This window comes from Leptodactylus fuscus, chromosome 11 (assembly GCF_031893055.1).
Source record: "Leptodactylus fuscus isolate aLepFus1 chromosome 11, aLepFus1.hap2, whole genome shotgun sequence".
Lineage (NCBI taxonomy): Eukaryota > Metazoa > Chordata > Amphibia > Anura > Leptodactylidae > Leptodactylus > Leptodactylus fuscus.
In genome coordinates this window covers 49332792-49350368 of record NC_134275.1, presented here as the reverse complement: position 1 = coordinate 49350368, position 17577 = coordinate 49332792, and the positions used below count along the sequence as shown (strand labels likewise).

The following is a 17577-nucleotide window of genomic DNA, read 5'->3' as shown; positions in this document are numbered from 1 at the left end:
CCCACATTCAGCAGGGGGCGTATGATGTTTGGCTTCCTGATGTAGGAGGGGTTACTCCAGGCCGGCAACACAACAAGCTGCAGAGAAGTCACACAAAGAACATCAAGCAGTCCAAGATCTTCTCTGCACCTCCTTAATGCTCTATTCACACGCAATGCACAGAGCTGCAGTAAAGCAACACAATGCTGCACAAAAGGGCTGACAATAATGCTTGTGACTACCCGGCTGTGCTGGGGTCAGGGCTTGTGGGTTCTTTATATATGGGAAACATTCCCTCAACTTCTCCTATTGAGAACTTCACTGAAAGTAAAGACTATGAGGATCGAGCCCAGCCCCCGACACAGATGGGACTTACTGAACAAGTCGCCATTTGGGATCCTTCTATTATCCAGAATAGGAAGTCCCTACAATGAGCCGCTCCGGAGGTCCTGGGGGATTCCTCTCTGCTCGGACATGGGGCAGCCCAGCTTGTGAAGTACAAACATGCCATGTGTGAACAATCCCAAGTTATAACTGCAACCAGACCACAATGTACAGGGGCGTAATGAAACGCTCAGCCTGGACCCCCGCACCAATTCTCTGCACAATCATCAGCCCCATCCTATCCGTATTAGATGAGTGAGTAGTATTCGATCGAATACCTCGCTGCCATTGGAATGCGTGTAAGCAGCCGAACACCAAGGGGTTAAGCGCATAGAATATTCAATGCGCTTAACCCCTTGGTGTTCGGCCGTTTACACGCATTTCTATGGTGGCGAGGTAAATCGTAAGACTAAAGCTACACAGCGACCTCAGCAGCGACTTGTCACATGACTAAAGATGGCCGTATCGCCGTGACTCTCAATAACGTAAGCGAGCAGAATTGTCCGGAGACTTTTTTGCATCCAATAATTTTTATTAAAGTTTTCAAAAGTAACAAGAAACAAAACAATATATATAAGATTGGGCCGAGTATAATCAGAATACTCTGAGATATCTAACACGAGGGGGGCGTAACATGTCCCCAATACCCCTGTGTGCTCCAGCTAGAAGTCACAGCCACCCCGGAGTTGCGGTGTGATGACACGGTTATCTATGGTCATGTGACAGGAGTGGCAGCCATAGTCACTGCGGAGGCTCAGCCTAAATGTTATTCCTGTTCCTCACTCCAGTGCACCAGGGGTCGTACGCCAGCCGTCATAGGCAATCAGAAAGGAGATCAAAGATGTTTATCCAGGCCTTGTGTGTTGAGAGAGACCTGCGGGCCCCCCTGACTTCTGGGCCCCGACCACACCATGTCTGGACACACACGAAGATGGGGGGGGGGACCCATACTCCCCTGTCCCTGGTGTCCCCCGCAGCTGTCCGGTCCTGCTGCTACGGGGGTCTTGTTCCAGCAGAAGCCCTCGCCGCACCTGACCTCTGAGTTCAATCAGCAGCCTAAGAAAAGAACACGGTGTCACAGGTGACGTAGGGGAGTGACGTCCTGGATCCTTTCCTTAGGCCGCAGGAGGAGAAACCGAGGCACCGCCTAACACTGGGGACAAGTATGTTCTGGGGTTTTTACACCTCTTCGCCCTCCTTGTGCAAAACTGTATATCCAGGACAACCCCTTTTAATCACACGCTTGTTTTTTTAGCCTAAGAATCGATTTCTGCACTCACAGCAGTCAGAACACGCAAACATGGCTGATCGCTATTACGGTGCACGTCTGTGATCCCCAGTAATGGGGCTGTCTGGTCACTAGACCTGGGGGTCTTATACAATGCCATTGTATGTAGTACGATGTGGTCCGCTAGATAGCCAAAATGCATGAATAGAGCAGGGCGCAGATTGTGCAGAACACCAAAGTACTTGTGATTGGGGGGGTAACAATGACCAGGACCCCGGCTATCCTATATATAGCCCCAAATTAGTACATTACCCTCTATCCTGTATATTACTGTCTATTGCCCACTATCCTCAGAATCGCATCTCTAATGAGGTGAGGTGACAGCCTGAGGCGGCACTCCAGAGATGGCGGCAGCTGCAGCAATTTTTTTCCCCCTAAACTAGCGCAGGAGAGGCCACTTCCCATTCTACTATAGGCCACGGAGGGCGGCAGTGAGTAGGTTCGGGCCAGGTCGCAATCCCACTACCGCTGTTATTATACTCTGGGGTCTTTTCAGACCCTGAATATAATAATCGGAGCCCCAGGGGAGGTGAGGAAATATAATAAACACTGTTACTCACCTCTCCGGGAGCCGATGTTAATCCTAGCAGGCTTTGGGCCTATATGGTAATATCCCAGACCACGTGACGTCTGACACATTACCATATAGGCCCGAGCCTGCTAGGATTAACATCAGATCCCGGAGAGGTGAGTAACACTGTTTATTATATTCCCTCACCTCCCCTGGGGCTCCGATTATTATATTCAGGGTCTGAAAAGACCCCCGAGTATAATAATAGTTCATGGGTGCACAACTGAAGGCCTAATAGAGCTTGAGGGGTCCACTGTGGCCCCTGTAACCTCTATTATGTCCCACAGTCTCCTGTATTACTGCATTGTATTTATTGCAATGTTACCGGAGCCGGTGGGCTAGGAGTATATGAGTTGGAGACCCCCGGGACAGACCCCCGTCACCGCGTGACCTCACACACCGGGGACTCCGCAAGTAATGGGGCCCCCAATTGTTTTGCTCCCGCTTTTACCAGGAATTCCCCACGTAGACGATGACGTCAGCACGCACACGGCGCCAAACACACCCAGAACTACAAATCCCAACAGGCTTTGGGCTAAAATAGATGATCACGTGTTCAAATCATCCATTGAGAGTACCGAATTGGAACGAAGCGGAGACTGATTGGCCGGCTGTGTGTGACGTAGAATCCGGGTACGAGCAGAGGAAGAAGCTGTTGGGGAGAGGAGAAGCGGCGGAGCGGGCTGAGGTGAGAGCGGCGGCTATTATAGAACTGTACGATGTGCTGGGATAGGGCGCCCCCTGCAGGTGGTGAGGAGAGGGCTGAGGCGATTATATTACTGCACTATGTGATGGGGGATAGGGCGCCCGCTGCAGGTGGTGAGGAGAAGTGAGAGCGGTTATTACATCACTGTACTATGTGCTGGGATAGGGCGTCCTCTGCAGGTGGTGGGGAGAGGGCTGAGGTGAGAGCAGCGGCCATTATATTACTGTAGTATGTGTGGGGGATAGGGCGCCCCCTGGAGGTGGTGAGGAGAGGGCTGAGGTGAGAGCAGCGGCCATTATATTACTGTAGTATGGGTGGGGGATAGGGCGCCCCCTGGAGGTGGAGTGATATCCAGAGCCGATGTATTTCGGGGTCTGGCCTTAGAGGCATCCCAGGGGGTAACCCAACGGAGTGAGGGCCCCACCTGTCGTACTCGCAGACTGGCTACCAGGGCATGGGGGAGATCAGTCAGTGAGTAGCCGCTACCTGCCAGGCCCGCCCTCTATGATGTTACTTAGCACACTATAGTATCTGCAGCTGCCGCCGATGGGTCCCCAAGGTGCTGGTTTTGGAGACTCTGCTGATGACATGACATCACACAGCCCGGAGGTTCCTGTCGCCATTTCCACGTTGCAGGCTCTCTTACGGTTCTGGACTATCAGTAATGCTGCAGGATGATGCTGAACTAGCGGAACGTGCTGTATGTGGGGAAAACCTAAGGGGGTCTTCTGCTTATCTCAAGTTAGTTATATTTAAAGGGGTCCTCCTGCCAGAAACCTCACCGAACCGCTGCCCCTGGTTGATTCCATTGGACAACCACTCCGCTAATCACAATTAGAGATGAGCGAACACTATTCGAAACTGCCGTTTCGAATAGCACGCTCCCATAGGAATGAAGGCAAGCGGCCAGCATGCAGACTTTGCTGGCGGCCGGCCGCTTAACCCCCTGCGTGCCGACTATGTCCATTCATTCCTATGGGAGCTTGCCGTTTCGAATAGTGTTAACTCATCTCTAATCACAATGAAAAAGTGATAGGTTCCTGGCTGGAGTACCCCTTTAAGAACACAAATGGAAGGTGAAGCAGTTGCCCAGAACAGCCAATCAGGTTGCTGATTCTTCTCGCTGGGGGTCTCTGCTTCTGGTGGGTGACTCCTCTACGTTGCCCTAGTTTTGATAGATCTGTCATCATTTCCAGTGATGTAGTTGTTGCTGCCGGTTGCGATGCAGGAGGAGCCTTACTTTACTCCATGGGGTGTTTGTATTGTTAGTGCACCTCGCTGTATCTAAGCCCACCTGTGTATCATGCGGCAGCTGTGACAGCCCTGGCCATAAATAGAGTGCAGGCCTTGTGTGTAGTTAGGAGCTATTTATAGGGGCCAGCTGCTTGCGGGGAGGGGAGACCCCTCATCCCACCCGCTCTGCCCGCGTCCGCTCTTCTAGCACATCCTCCGCTTTTCCTCTGTTATTGAAGTTATTGAATCTGTTTTCCAGTCGTCTCCGCTGACCAGGCTGGACAATGGGGCGCCCCAGTAACCCTCTGTGATTCCCTTGCAGCCTTCCATCACCTGCGCGGCTCCGTCATGGCGTCTGTAACGTTGGGTAAGATGTTCTTGGATATTTCCTTTACTCCGCTGCATTGACCGGGTCATATTTACAGCCGTCCCTTCCTTTTACAGCCACATCTGAATGGATCAACTTCTTCAAAGAAGCGGGGATCCCTGCAGGGCCGGCAGTCAACTACGCCGTGACGTTTGTGGACAACAGGTGAGGGGGTGAGGCTGCCTGCAGAGTGCAAGCACAGGACGGGGGGAGGGGCATAGCAGCGGTGGCCTCATGTCTGCTGTCATCTTAAAGTGTTCATGTCTGTTCCTGCATCGGCTCATGTTACTCTCTGCTGCAGAACCTCTTTATAGGTCCCAAATGCACAGGAGCCAGTCCAAACTGTATATGTGTGTGTGTGTATATATATATATATATATATATATATATATATATATATATATATATATATATATATACATACTAGCAGTTACCTGTGACTTCGTCTACGGGGTGGCGGTGAACTGCTTATATTTCTTGTTCCCCCATCTCTGCCCTCAGTTTGTTGTCCCCTCCTACCCGCAACTTCCTCCGCAGCCCCCCTGACCCTGGTGTGAACCACCTGCAGTGCGGCCCGTGGCCCCCCACATCCCTTTCCTTGCGGCTGCGGCGGGCCCCTCCTACAGGATGGTGGGTCGGGAGGCAACGGCCTTGCTGCTGCGCCTCGGCCCCCCTCTTTCCCGCTACCTGCGTCCCCTGCCCTTACCCACCACCCGCTCCCCCGGCCCCCTGCCCCCATATAGAGATTACAGTGACCTCCTACATCTCCCCCTTCCCCCCAGCACCAGCCACCCGTGACTCCGGTGACCGTAACCCCCCCCCCCCCCTCCCTTCTACATGTGCAATCTGGGCCCCCCCCCCTCTACGCACCCTCGGCCCTGTGGTACCATTTCCCCCCTCCCTAACCACTACCACCCCCCACCCCCCCATTACACACCACCTGTTGTAACCCCCCACCTCCGCTAAGCAACCTGCCGATCAGTGTCCCCACAACACTTACCATGATGATGCCGAGGAGCTGTGTGTGTCGTGGCTGCAGCTTCAGCAGTCATGCGTGGTGTTACCCGAGGCGTCTGTGTTCCCAGCCGCAGAGTACGGGGGTTACGTGCGGCTGGCCGTGTTCGGCTGGGTTCCGCTGCTGTATGGTATGCCGGCCTGAGGCAATGTGTGGCGGCCAGCATATGAGCGGCGTATGGAACCATGTGGCCAGCCGCCATGTTCGTGACAGTGTGTGAAGAGAGTGGAGTAGTCTGGTAGGTGGAGCCGCAGATCCTCCCAGTGGTGGGGGTTGGTAAAGATGGCTGAGCCGGAGAGTGAAACAGGTCGGCTCCTGCAGGATGGTGAAGGTGAGTGTGAAAGTGCTGAAGTATATGTGAATGTGATTGTGTGTGGTTAGGGGCTAGGTTGTAGAGAGGAATGTGGGCTTGCTATGGGCCAAAGTGTGTGATTTTGCAGAGATGGTGATGTGAGTTGGATGTTTGTGTGGGTCGTGGGAAAAACGTATGTGCGTTATTGTGACAAAAAGTAGCCTATTGCGTCCACCTGGCTCACCCTACCAATTTTTGGATCACTTTGCTTCTTGGCTTCCCCACTTTTTATCCAGTGACATTCCAACCCTCATCATGGGTGACTTTAACATCCCTATTGACACCCCTCACTCCCCAGCTGCCTCACAGTTTCTCTCATTAACCACTTCTCTTGGTCTTTCACAACTTTCACAATGTTCTTCTTCTGCCACACATGTAGGTGGAAACACGATTGATCTTGTCTTCCGTCGACTCCTCACAGTTTCTAAATTTACTAATTCTGCTCTGCCCCTCTCTGATCATAACCTTCTGTCTCTCACCATCAGTGCCCTCTCCCCTTCACAAGATACACCTACCCAACACACATATAGGAACTTGCGTACTGTCGACACCCAGCACCTCTTAGATACTCTACCATCCTCTCTGTCCCCCATCTCCTCAATCTCCTGTCCCAATCTGGCCACCAGTCACTATAATGAAACCCTTAAAAATGCATTGGATGAGGTGGCTCCCCCCTCCACTCGTAAAGTCCCACGTAGGAGGCAGCAGCCCTGGCACACGCCACAGACACGATTTCTTCAGCGGTGCTCTAGGTGTGCCGAACGTCTCTGGAGAAAATCACGCTCACCTGCAGATTTCCTCCACTTCAAGTTTATGCTTAAAACATATAGTTCTGCCCTTCACCTCGCCAAGCAAGACTATTTCACCGCCCTCATCTCTTCTCTCTCCAGCAATCCTAAAAGGCTTTTTGAAACTTTTCACTCTTTACTCACACCCAAGGTGCAGACGCCATTCACAGACCTTAGTGCTGATGACCTGGCCACGTATTTCCATGCTAAAATTGATAAGATCCGTCAGGAAATCACTGCCCAAGCCGCAGGTGGCATTGATCCCACCACCTACCATAGCAAGGATCCCCTCACCAACCGCACTTCAGACTGTCCATTCTCATCTTTTGAACCTGTTACAGAAGAGGAAGTCTCCCAACTACTTTCTTCATCTCGCCCTACAACCTGCAGCAGTGACCCCCTCCCCTCACACCTTCTCCAATCTCTGTCGCCTGCTGTCACTACTTACCTTACTAAAATATTTAACCTCTCTCTCTCTTCTGGAATCTTCCCATCCTCCTTCAAGCATGCTGTTATAACCCTGCTATTGAAAAAACCCTCCCTGGACCCATCCTGTGCTGCTAACTATCGACCTGTCTCTAACCTCCCCTTCATCTCTAAACTCTTGGAACGCCTGGTCTATTCTCGTTTAATCCGCTATCTCTCTGCTAACTCTCTGCTTGACCCCTTACAATCTGGCTTCCGCGCTCTGCACTCTACTGAAACGGCCCTCACAAAAGTCTCCAATGATCTCCTAATGGCTAAATCCAATGGCGACTTCTCTCTTCTTATTCTTCTGGACCTCTCTGCATCTTTTGACACTGTTGACCATCATCTCCTCCTCAATAGGCTCCGCTCAGTTGGTCTCAATGACACGGCGTTCTCCTCTTATCTCTCAGACCGCACCTTCAGTGTATCATTTGCAGGCTCTGTTTCCTCCCCTCTTTCCCTTGCTGTTGGGGTTCCTCAGGGCTCGGTCCTAGGCCCCCTGCTCTTCTCTCTCTACACAGCCCCCATTGGACAAACAATTGCCAGATTTGGCTTCAGGTACCATCTTTATGCTGATGACACCCAATTATACACATCTTCCCATGACATCACCCCTGCACTCATGCAGAACACCAGTGACTGTCTCTCTGCTGTCTCAAATATCATGTCCTCTCTATATCTGAAACTAAATCTCTCCAAGACTGAACTACTACTGTTTCCACCATCTAATAGATCTGTGCCTGATATATCCATTGCAGTCTCTGGCCTTACTATAACTCCTAGGCAGCAGGCCCGCTGCCTCGGGATCATGTTTGACGCAGACCTTTCCTTCACCCCTCATGTTGAATCACTCGCACGTTCATGTCACCTCCACCTCAAAAACATCTCCAGAATACGCCCTTTCCTTACCAGAGATACACTAAAGACACTTACTGTCTCTCTGATTCATTCTCGCCTTGACTACTGTAACTCCTTACTAATCGGTCTTCCCCTTACTAAACTCTCCCCTCTACAATCTATTCTGAATGCAGCGGCCAGGATAATCTATCAGGCTAGACGCTACAGTGATGCCTCTGGTCTGTGCCAGTCGCTACATTGGCTGCCTATTCAATATAGAATAAAATATAAAGTTATCACACTCATCCACAAGGCTCTCCATAATGCCGCACCTCCATACATTTCCTCCCTCATCTCTGTCTACCGCCCAACCCGTGCTCTCCGCTCACTCAATGACCTAACACTTACATCCTCTATTATCAGAACCTCCCATGCTCGTATACAAGACTTCTCCCGAGCTGCACCACTTCTCTGGAATGCTCTACCCCGGACAATCAGTTTAACTCCCAATTTCTACAGTTTCAAACGCAAACTAAAGATGCATCTTTTCAGACAAGCCTATCACAATGTCTAACGTAAACCCTTAACCCTCCTCTGTCCCTGCTCCCACATTACCCCACATGATATGATGTCATCTCAGGATAACTTTATAGGTCCAAGCTCCATCCACATGTTACAGGACACGACTGGTGACGGCTCATAAAGTTTTATGTTTGTGTAATGACAGTCACCTCTGTTACAGAAGTGTCTGACCCCTGTATAAGTAATGCCGCCCCTGCTACCTCTTGTGTCACCCCCTCTACCTCATAGATTGTAAGCTCTTGCGAGCAGGGCCCTTAGTCCCATTGTGTGAAATGATTCTCTTTGTAATGTATCTGTCTGTATTTTAACCCTACAAATTGTACAGCGCTGCGGAATATGTTGGCGCTATATAAATAAAATTTATTATATTATTATTATAATCCTGTGTATTAGCTATGTTTGTGGAAAATTTGAGCCAAGTCGGTGGAGCGGTTTTTCTGTGATTGAGGAACAAACATCCAAACACACAAACTTTCACATTTAGGATATACAGTCCTATGAAAAAGTTTGGGCACCCCTATTAACCCCTTAAGGACCAGGCCATTTTTTGGTTTCGCATTTTCGTTTTTCCCTCCTCACATTTCAAGAACCATAACTTTTTCATTTTTCAGTTCAAAGAGTCACATGATGGCTTATTGTTTGTGGGACAAATTGTACTTTGTAATGGCACCATTCAATATGCTGTGCAATGTACTGGGAAGCTGGAAAAAAATTCAGAATGAGGTGCAATTGGAGAAAAAATGCATTTGCGCCATTTTCTTATGGGTTTAATTTTTACAGCGTTCACTGTTTGGTACAAATGACATGTTACCTGTGTTCTACGTGTCAGTACGAACGCGGTGATACCAAATTTATATAGTATTTGAAATGTTTTGATACTTTTAAAAAAATGATAAACTTTGCAAAATAGAAAAAAAAATTTGTGTCATCATGTTCTAACACCTGTAACTTTTTCATATTTCCATGTATGGAGCTGGTTGTGGTGTCTTTTTATGCGGGACAAGATGACGTTTCTATTGATACCATTTGGGGAAAGATCTGATGGTTTGATCACTTTTTATTCAATTTTTTATAGGAGGCAAAGTGTTGAAAAAAACGCTTTTTGGCTGTTTTTATTTTTTTTGCCGCTACGCCGTTCGCAGTACGGGATAAATGTTTTAATATTCTAATATTTCGGGCATTTTGGAGCGCGGGGATACCTAATATGTTTATGTTTAATGTTCTTTAATTACTTTTATAGCTAATCTAGGGAAAGGGGGGGTGATTTGAACTTTTATATTTTTTTTATTTTTTTAATACTTTTAAAAACTTTTTTTTTCTTCTGTTACATTTATGATCAGACCCCTTAGGTACCTTGAAACCTAGGGGGTCTGATCGCTCATACTATTCACTGCAATACTACAGTATTGCAGTGAATAGGAAAATCGCAGCACTTCTATTAGACGATGCCTCTGACATCGTCTAATAGATCTCATGCAGAGACAAGCCTGGAAGCCTTCAATAGGCTTCCGGCTGTCATAGCAACCGATCACCGCCCTCATGTGACGTTCAGGAGGGCGGCGATCGGCAAAACATGGCGGCGCCCATGCCGCCGGCGCCGTTTACACACTGCGGTCACGTTTGACCGCAGTATGTGTAAAGGGTTAACAGCAGCGATCGGCTCGGGCACCGACCGCTGCTGTTATTGGCAGGTCCTGGCTGTATGATACAGCCGGCATCTGCCGTGTATGGAGCGAGCTCAGCGTGTGAGCTCGCTCCATACATCCCCATGCGACCCATGACGTACAGTTACGTCAAGGGTCGCTAAGCCATTTCAGTTTGATATATCTAATAACTGATGGACACAGTAATATTTCAGGATTGAAATGAGGTTTATTGTACTAACAGAAAATGTGCAATATGCATTAAACCAAAATTTGGCCAGTGCAAAAGTATGGGCACCTCAACAGAAAATTGACATTAATATTTAGTAGATCCTCCTTTTGCAAAGATAACAGCCTCTAATCGCTTCCTGTAGCTTTTAATCAGTTCCTGGATCCTGGATGAAAGTATTTTGGACCATTCCTCTTTACAAAACAATTCAAGTTCAGTTAAGTTTGATGGTCGCCGAGCATGGACAGCCCGCTTCAAATCATCCCACAGATGTTCAATGATATTCAGGTCTGGGGACTGGGATGGCCATTCCAGAACATTGTAATTGTTTCTCTGCATGAATGCCTGAGTCGATTTGGAGCGGTGTTTTGGATCATTGTCTTGCTGAAATATCCATCCCCAGCGTAACTTCAATTTCGTCACTGATTCTTGAACATTATTCTCAAGAATCTGCTGATACTGAGTGGAATCCATGCGACCCTCAACTTTAACAAGATTCCTGGTGCCGGCATTGGCCACACAGCCCCAAAGCATGATGGAACCTCCACCAAATTTTACAGTGGGTAGCAAGTGTATTTCTTGGAATGCTGTTTTTTTGGACGCCATGCATAACACCTTTTTGTATGACCAAACAACTCAATCTTTGTTTCATCAATCCACGGGATATTCTTCCAAAATGAAGCTGGCTTCTCCAAATGTGCTTTTGCATACCTCAGGCAACTCTATTTGTGGCGTACGTGCAGAAACGGCTTCTTTCTCATCACTCTCCCATACAGCTTCTCCTTGTGCAAAGTGCGCTGTATTGTTACCGATGCACAGTGACACCATCTGCAGCAAGATGATGCTGCAGCTCTTTGGAGGTGGTCTGTGGATTGTCCTTGGCTGTTCTCACCAATCTTCTTCTCTGCCTTTCTGATATTTTTCTTGGCCTGCCACTTCTGGGCTTAACAAGAACTGTCCCTGTGGTCTTCCATTTCCTTACTATGTTCCTCACAGTGGAAACTGACAGGTTAAACTTGAGACAACTTTTTGTATCCTTCCCCTGAACAACTATGTTGAACAATCTTTGTCTTCAGATCATTTGAGAGCGGGCTGTCCATGCTCGGTGACCAACAAACTTAACTGAACTTGAATTGTTTTGTAAAGAGGAATGGTCCAAAATCCCTTCATCCAGGAACTGATTAAAAGCTACAGGAAGCGACTAGAGGCTGTTATCTTTGCAAAAGGAGGATCTACGAAATATTAATGTCACTTTTCTGTTGAGGTGCCCATACTTTTGCACCGGTCAAATTTTGGTTTAATGCATATTGCACATTTTATGTTAGTACAATAAACCTCATTTCAATCCTGAAATATTACTGTGTCCATCAGTTATTAGATATATCAAACTGAAATGGCTGTTGCAAACACCAAAATATTTACAACTAAAAATGATTAAGATTAATAGGGGTGCCCAAACTTTTTCATAGGACTGTATATATAATGTGTTTGTGTATTAACCCCCATGAAGCTGGACTGGCAGAGCATGTCTGTGTATTGAAGGGGTTGTCCAGTGGAGGTCCTTGTCGCCTGTGACCGCTGAGGCCGATCTCACATAGGTCACCTGTGACGTTCCGGGTCCTTTCCTTAGCCATTGATTGGCTACCTACTAGATGTTAATATTGGGGGGTGACGAGACCCCCTCCCCACTGATCACAGGGTTTTGTGCCCCTTCTCATCCCATCATGCCTCTTCTCCTTGGAGAGCTGTATACGGCCTGTATAGGGTATATAGTCCACTAGAGGTTCTGGCTATTGGTATATTTAGGCGTTTTATCGTTTTTCCAGGATCCAGAAGTCGATGTTGATGGATCTGAATAAGGAGATTATCAATGAGCTGGGAATAACAGCTGTGGGCGACGTCATCGCCATCCTGAAACACGCCAAAGTTGTCCACAGACAGGTAAGCCGAGTCATACGGTGGGGTGAGAGCAGCGAGGAGCCCCTTCTATATCCCATCAGCTACAACACCCCAAAATAACCCCCCATTATATAAATGAGAACGTTATGGGGAAAACACAACAAGGTGAAAACAGACGTCACTAAGATGAGTCGGCCGGTCCTCATAGGATACTGTTATATAGAGCGGCCCGCTACATTCTCTGTTATCAGCTGCTCCCAATCTGATATTGATTATTTAGCCTGACAACCCCTTTAATAAGGTTTCATGATTTTGTCTCCATTAGGATATATGTAAAGCTTTGACGGAGGCGCCGAGTCAGACCAGCATGCAAAGTGAACTGAGGAGGACCGCTAACAGCCGTAAGTAGGACATGACGTCTGGAGGGTTATACAGTCCTAGGACAGGCGGCCCCGCAACTCCCTGCACAGAATTCAAGTTTTTATGAAAACTCTGAGATCCTTTCGGGTTAATAAGCCATGGATCAGCTTGTTCGATCCTCTAGTATACATTTACGTATCTTCACCTTCGTATATTTCTTTTCTTTCCCTCAGCTGCCACAAGAATGATTGCCAATAGTCTGAGCCGGGATTCTCCCCCGTCCACACCTGTCCGCAGACCCGAGACCACCACGTCCAAGATCTCTGTGACTGTGTCCAATAAGGTGGCTCTGAAGAAATCTCAAGCAGGTACTCCTTATACCCCCTAATGTCCCTTTATACCCCGTAAGGCCTCCTCATACCCCCTAATGTCCCTTTATACCCCCTAAGGCAGACCTGGGCAATGTACGGCCCACGGGCCACATCCGGCCCTCTGACTGCTTCTGTCCGGCCGGCATAGCTAGTGGAAGTTTTTTCAAGGACCTGAGCTGATGTCATCACAGCTTATCACCAGGATAGGCTATGACTCGTTAGTGGGCGGAGCCACACGGGACTGTGTGCTTCTTGCAAGCTGCTGGCAATGGGGGCTGCTGGATGATAAAGAGAGAAGAAACAGCATGTGTGAGCAAGAGAGGGAGCTAGGGGCAGATGTAAGGGGGCAGTTAAACTGAATGCACATGGAGGGGGGACATTAAACTATTAGGGGGAAGATGATCAAGGACCTGTGAAGATGTCATCATAGCTTATCACCAGGATAGGCTATGACTCATTAGTGGGCGGAGCCACACGAGACTGTGCTTGATGCAAGCTGCCGGCAATGGAGGCTGCTGGATGATAGAGAAGAAACAGCATGTGTGAGCAAGAGGGGGAACTAAGAGCAGATGTAGGGGGGCAGTTAAACTGAATACACATGGAGAGGTGACCTTAAACTAGGGGGCAGATGGAGGGTGACATTAAACTGGGGCAGGATATTAAACCAGGGGGGGTAGCTGGAGGGGACATGTCTGCTCTAGCTGCCCCCAGTTTAATGTCCCCCTCCAGCTGCCACCAGTTTAATGTCCCCTGTAGTTTCTGCTAGTTTATACTGGGGCACCAGGAGAGGGACTTAATACTGTGGGACATTTGGAGGGAAACGTTATAATGTGGGGGTGTATAATGTACGGGTGACTGTAGGAGGCTTTTACTTTGTGGGGCACATGGAAAAATGATTGAGAATGGGCGGAGTCAGCAAAGAAGTGGGTGGAGCTAAATTTGCCGCTGTGCGCATGGCCCTCTAGAACCATTACAATTTCTCATGTGGCCCCATGGGAAAATTAATTGCCCACCCCTGCCCTAAGGCCTCCTCAGACCCCCTAATGCTTCCTCATACCCCCTAATGTCTTGTTATACCCCCTAAGGCCTCCACATACCCCCTAATGTCACTTTATACCTCCTTATAACCCCCCTAATGTCTCTTTATACCCCTAATGCCTTCTTATACCCCCTAAGGCCTCCACATACCCCCTAATGCCTTCTTATACCCCCTAATGTCTCCTTATATCTCTGTTTGCCTGCCAGCTAGAGTGAAAAGAACAATCTTCGACCCTCCAGCTGTTGTAAGACTATAACTCCCAGCATGCCTACTTGCTCTGCTGTTGTTGGGACTCCCATTTAAGTGACTAGAGCATGTTGGGAGTTGTAGTTTCACAATATCTGAAGTGCTGAGGGTTGCTGATCACTGTTCTATAGTCTGACCATTGTCGTCCAGTTAATGTTAGTCTCAATTCTGTGGTGTCAGAACCTGCTGGGTGTTGTAGTGTGACAGCAGCTGAGAGCCCCAGAAGAGACCGCGGACTGCTGAGAAACTGGAGCGTCAATTTCATGTAGCCCTGATATAGCGCCCCCAAGCTATGGATATTAGGAATGCAACTTAAAGGGATTGTCCAGGATAATAAAGGTGGGGGAAAAACCTATATACTCCTGTCCCTGGTTGTCCGAGGTCTCTCACCACAATCCGGTCCGGCTGATCCTGGGGTCTTCTGGCAGAAGTTCTCGCTACCCTTGACCACTGAGGCCGCAGATTGGCATGTTCAGTGACCAAACCCCTCCCCGTATTTCCTGTTTTGTGTGTGTATATATATATATATATATATATATATATATATATATATATATATTCTATCTATATATTGTTTCTTACGGCCTCTCCCATGTTCTAGCCTTGTCTTCACCAGTAGATGACGCCTCTGCTGATGTTCCAGTAAAACGTCGCAGGGTGACGGCTGAGATGGAGGGGAAATACATCATTAATATGCCCAAAGGGACCACCCCGCGGACTAAGAAGATCCTGGAGGAACAAGCTGCAAAAGGTGAGTGGAGGATTGTACCTTAAAGGGGTTCTCTACTTTACCTTTAGTAAATGGGGACCGGATCCTCATCTCTTGGCCGCTGTGTCTCTAACTCCGCAGGACTCGTCCTCTATTACTACCTATTGCTTTGAGTGGCTGCTAGTTATTGCACCATTTCCTCTGTGGTGGCGCTGCAGGGAGATTAAACCCCTATTACCAGGGAGGGGGGCCCTTGTATGAAGTCGGGAGAACCCCTTTAATGTTATAGATTGTTGTATTATTCTAGAATTAACCTGTCGCTTTCCCTCCACCACCAGGTATAAGGACGTCAGTGTTTGACAGACTGGGGGCAGAAAGTAGAGCGGACACGACCACAGGAGCGAAGGTGAGTGAGGGGCTTCTAGGCTTGTGGGTACAGTCACCGTTTCGGGGTCTGGTATACTAATATCCCCCCTTACAGCCCACAGGTGTGTTCAGTCGATTAGGCGATGCCCATGAGGAAGAGAAATCTGCAGATAGCGATGAAGACAACAGCGTTTTGCAATATGCCGGGGTCCTGAAGAAAGTGGGAGCCCCCAGCTCTCGGGAGAAATTAACCCCAGGAATTACCATCAAGGCCAAAGCCACAAGCTCGGAGCAGAAGCCGCCCATTACCACCATCAAGAGACTGGCCCCCAAACTTCCCGCCCCTGCCAAGCTGACCACCCCCAAGGTGTCCCTGGCACAGAGGCTGGGTGCGGCCCCCCAACCCAACCTCGAGGACAGGAAACGGAAAAAGCCATCAGCAGCCTTGGCCCAGCGTCTGGGGAAGCAGCAAGTGGTCGCCCAGGACAGCAGAGTCAGCAGCAGTAAGCCGCCCGTCGTGGCCTTTAAGCCGTCATTCACCATCCAGAGGACTGTGGGACCGGCGCGGGTCAGCAGCTCCAGTGACAATGGCAGCGCCCGCATGGACAACACCGGTAGTGTCAGTGTCTTCAAGCGCTTGGGGAGGAAATCCCTCTAAATCCTTAGGTTATGTATGGGGTGCAGGGGTCAGTCCTCGCAGCCGCCGCTCCACATCTTGCAGGTTTTTTTGGATCCATGGACCCCCCTATAGCGTCACTGCCACCTTATTTATTCCTCTGAGGTCGTCGCGGTGATTTTGTGTTTTTATAATTAAATATTTTATTAGAACATGGGAAGGTCTCGGCCTCTTCATCTGGGTCAGAGGATTCCCGAATTGGGGGAACCCGTCCTATATATATAATCACCTGAGATAAACTCTGCTGATCCGCTGCATCTTGTTATACTGATCCCGAGTAATCTGTGCTCAGCCCCCCCCCCCCCCCCCTCCCCCGCACGAGTCTTTTGCATATTCTGACGAGCTGAGATATATTGGGATCTTGTTAACAGCGGGATCCCGCAGCAGTCACCTTGACCCTAACCTGGCCGGGGGGTGGGGGCAAATGAATCCGTCGTGTTCACTTTGTCTTTAACGGCCCCTACAGGGGGTTAGAAGGGATTTTGGTGGTGACTCCCTGTAAATATGGGGATGTGTTTGTGCAATGTTACATCAAGGCTAAGACCCCACATTGCAGAATGCGACTAAAAATCGCAGGAGAAACGCATTGTTATTTTTATTTTATTTTTTGAGGGGGGGGGGGGTGTTTTTCTCTGCAGTTATTCTTATTAAATCTGTAGGGAAATCTTTGTTGTTCAGATTTTTTTTCCTGCAGTGTCTAGAGGGGATTAGTCAGAATCTCATTCACTTTTCTGATACTATAAAACGTGTTTGTTTCTGCAATGTGAGGACTTAGAGATCAGCGGGGTCTGACACCTGGGACACCCACCGATCAGATTACAGGGGCAGTTGGGGTGCTCTTTTAGTTCAGCTTCCACTTCACAGACCACATGACATCACGTTTATCAGTCACATGACCTGTTTGACGCTCACTCCTATTCTAGAGAGTGCTGAGCTGCAGTACCAAGCATGGCCACTATACAATGTATGGCGCTATTCTTGGTTTTCATGTCTGGGTTCTTGTGACCATTTGGGTCCAGGGTGTCAGACTCCACTGATCTTGACCTATTCTAAGGATAAGTGATGGACTAATAATCCTAGAACAGGCGTCTGCTATTGGTGGTGGTGGGGACTGTGGGGCTAGGTCCTAGGTCATACAGCTGCCCCTTGAGCTGATTCGCTTCCCTCTCTGCCCTACAAGTTCTCCTTTCTTACAAGGCTCCTGATCTTCCTCAGTACAATCTTCAGACCTGTCGTTGGAATTTTACGTGCGTGTACACACTTGGTTGTGTAGTGTAAAGTCCGACCATAAATCTTTGTCCATTGTCTGGTATTGCCCCTCATTGATATTTGAGGTTTTGTGAGGTCCTTTAAGACATCGATAGGGAAAGACTGAAATGTCCCCTAACTTCCCCTCACCCTGCTGTAATATCCGGTATAAATAACCCCGTACCTGTGAGTAATATATATTATTATATAGAAATCCTCCG

At 48.6% G+C, this 17577-nt stretch overlaps 1 protein-coding gene across 3 annotated transcripts; it reads left to right on the top strand.

The window, feature by feature from the left end:
• The first annotated feature begins 2843 nt into the window (after positions 1–2843).
• On the top strand, positions 2844–16264 carry C11H19orf47 (chromosome 11 C19orf47 homolog). Of its 3 annotated transcripts, none has more exons than XM_075258992.1 (9): positions 2844–2910; positions 4484–4528; positions 4606–4693; positions 12269–12383; positions 12667–12742; positions 12935–13069; positions 14959–15108; positions 15405–15472; positions 15548–16264. In XM_075258992.1, exons 2-9 carry the CDS (start codon positions 4510–4512, stop codon positions 16088–16090), a joined length of 1194 nt encoding a protein of 397 aa, XP_075115093.1. In that variant the 5' UTR covers positions 2844–2910; positions 4484–4509; the 3' UTR covers positions 16091–16264. The 3 variants fall into 3 exon arrangements, with proteins under 3 accessions (XP_075115093.1, XP_075115094.1, XP_075115092.1); XM_075258993.1 differs by having other exon boundaries at positions 4421–4528; positions 14974–15108; XM_075258991.1 differs by having other exon boundaries at positions 4421–4528.
• The last annotated feature ends 1313 nt before the right edge of the window (positions 16265–17577 follow it).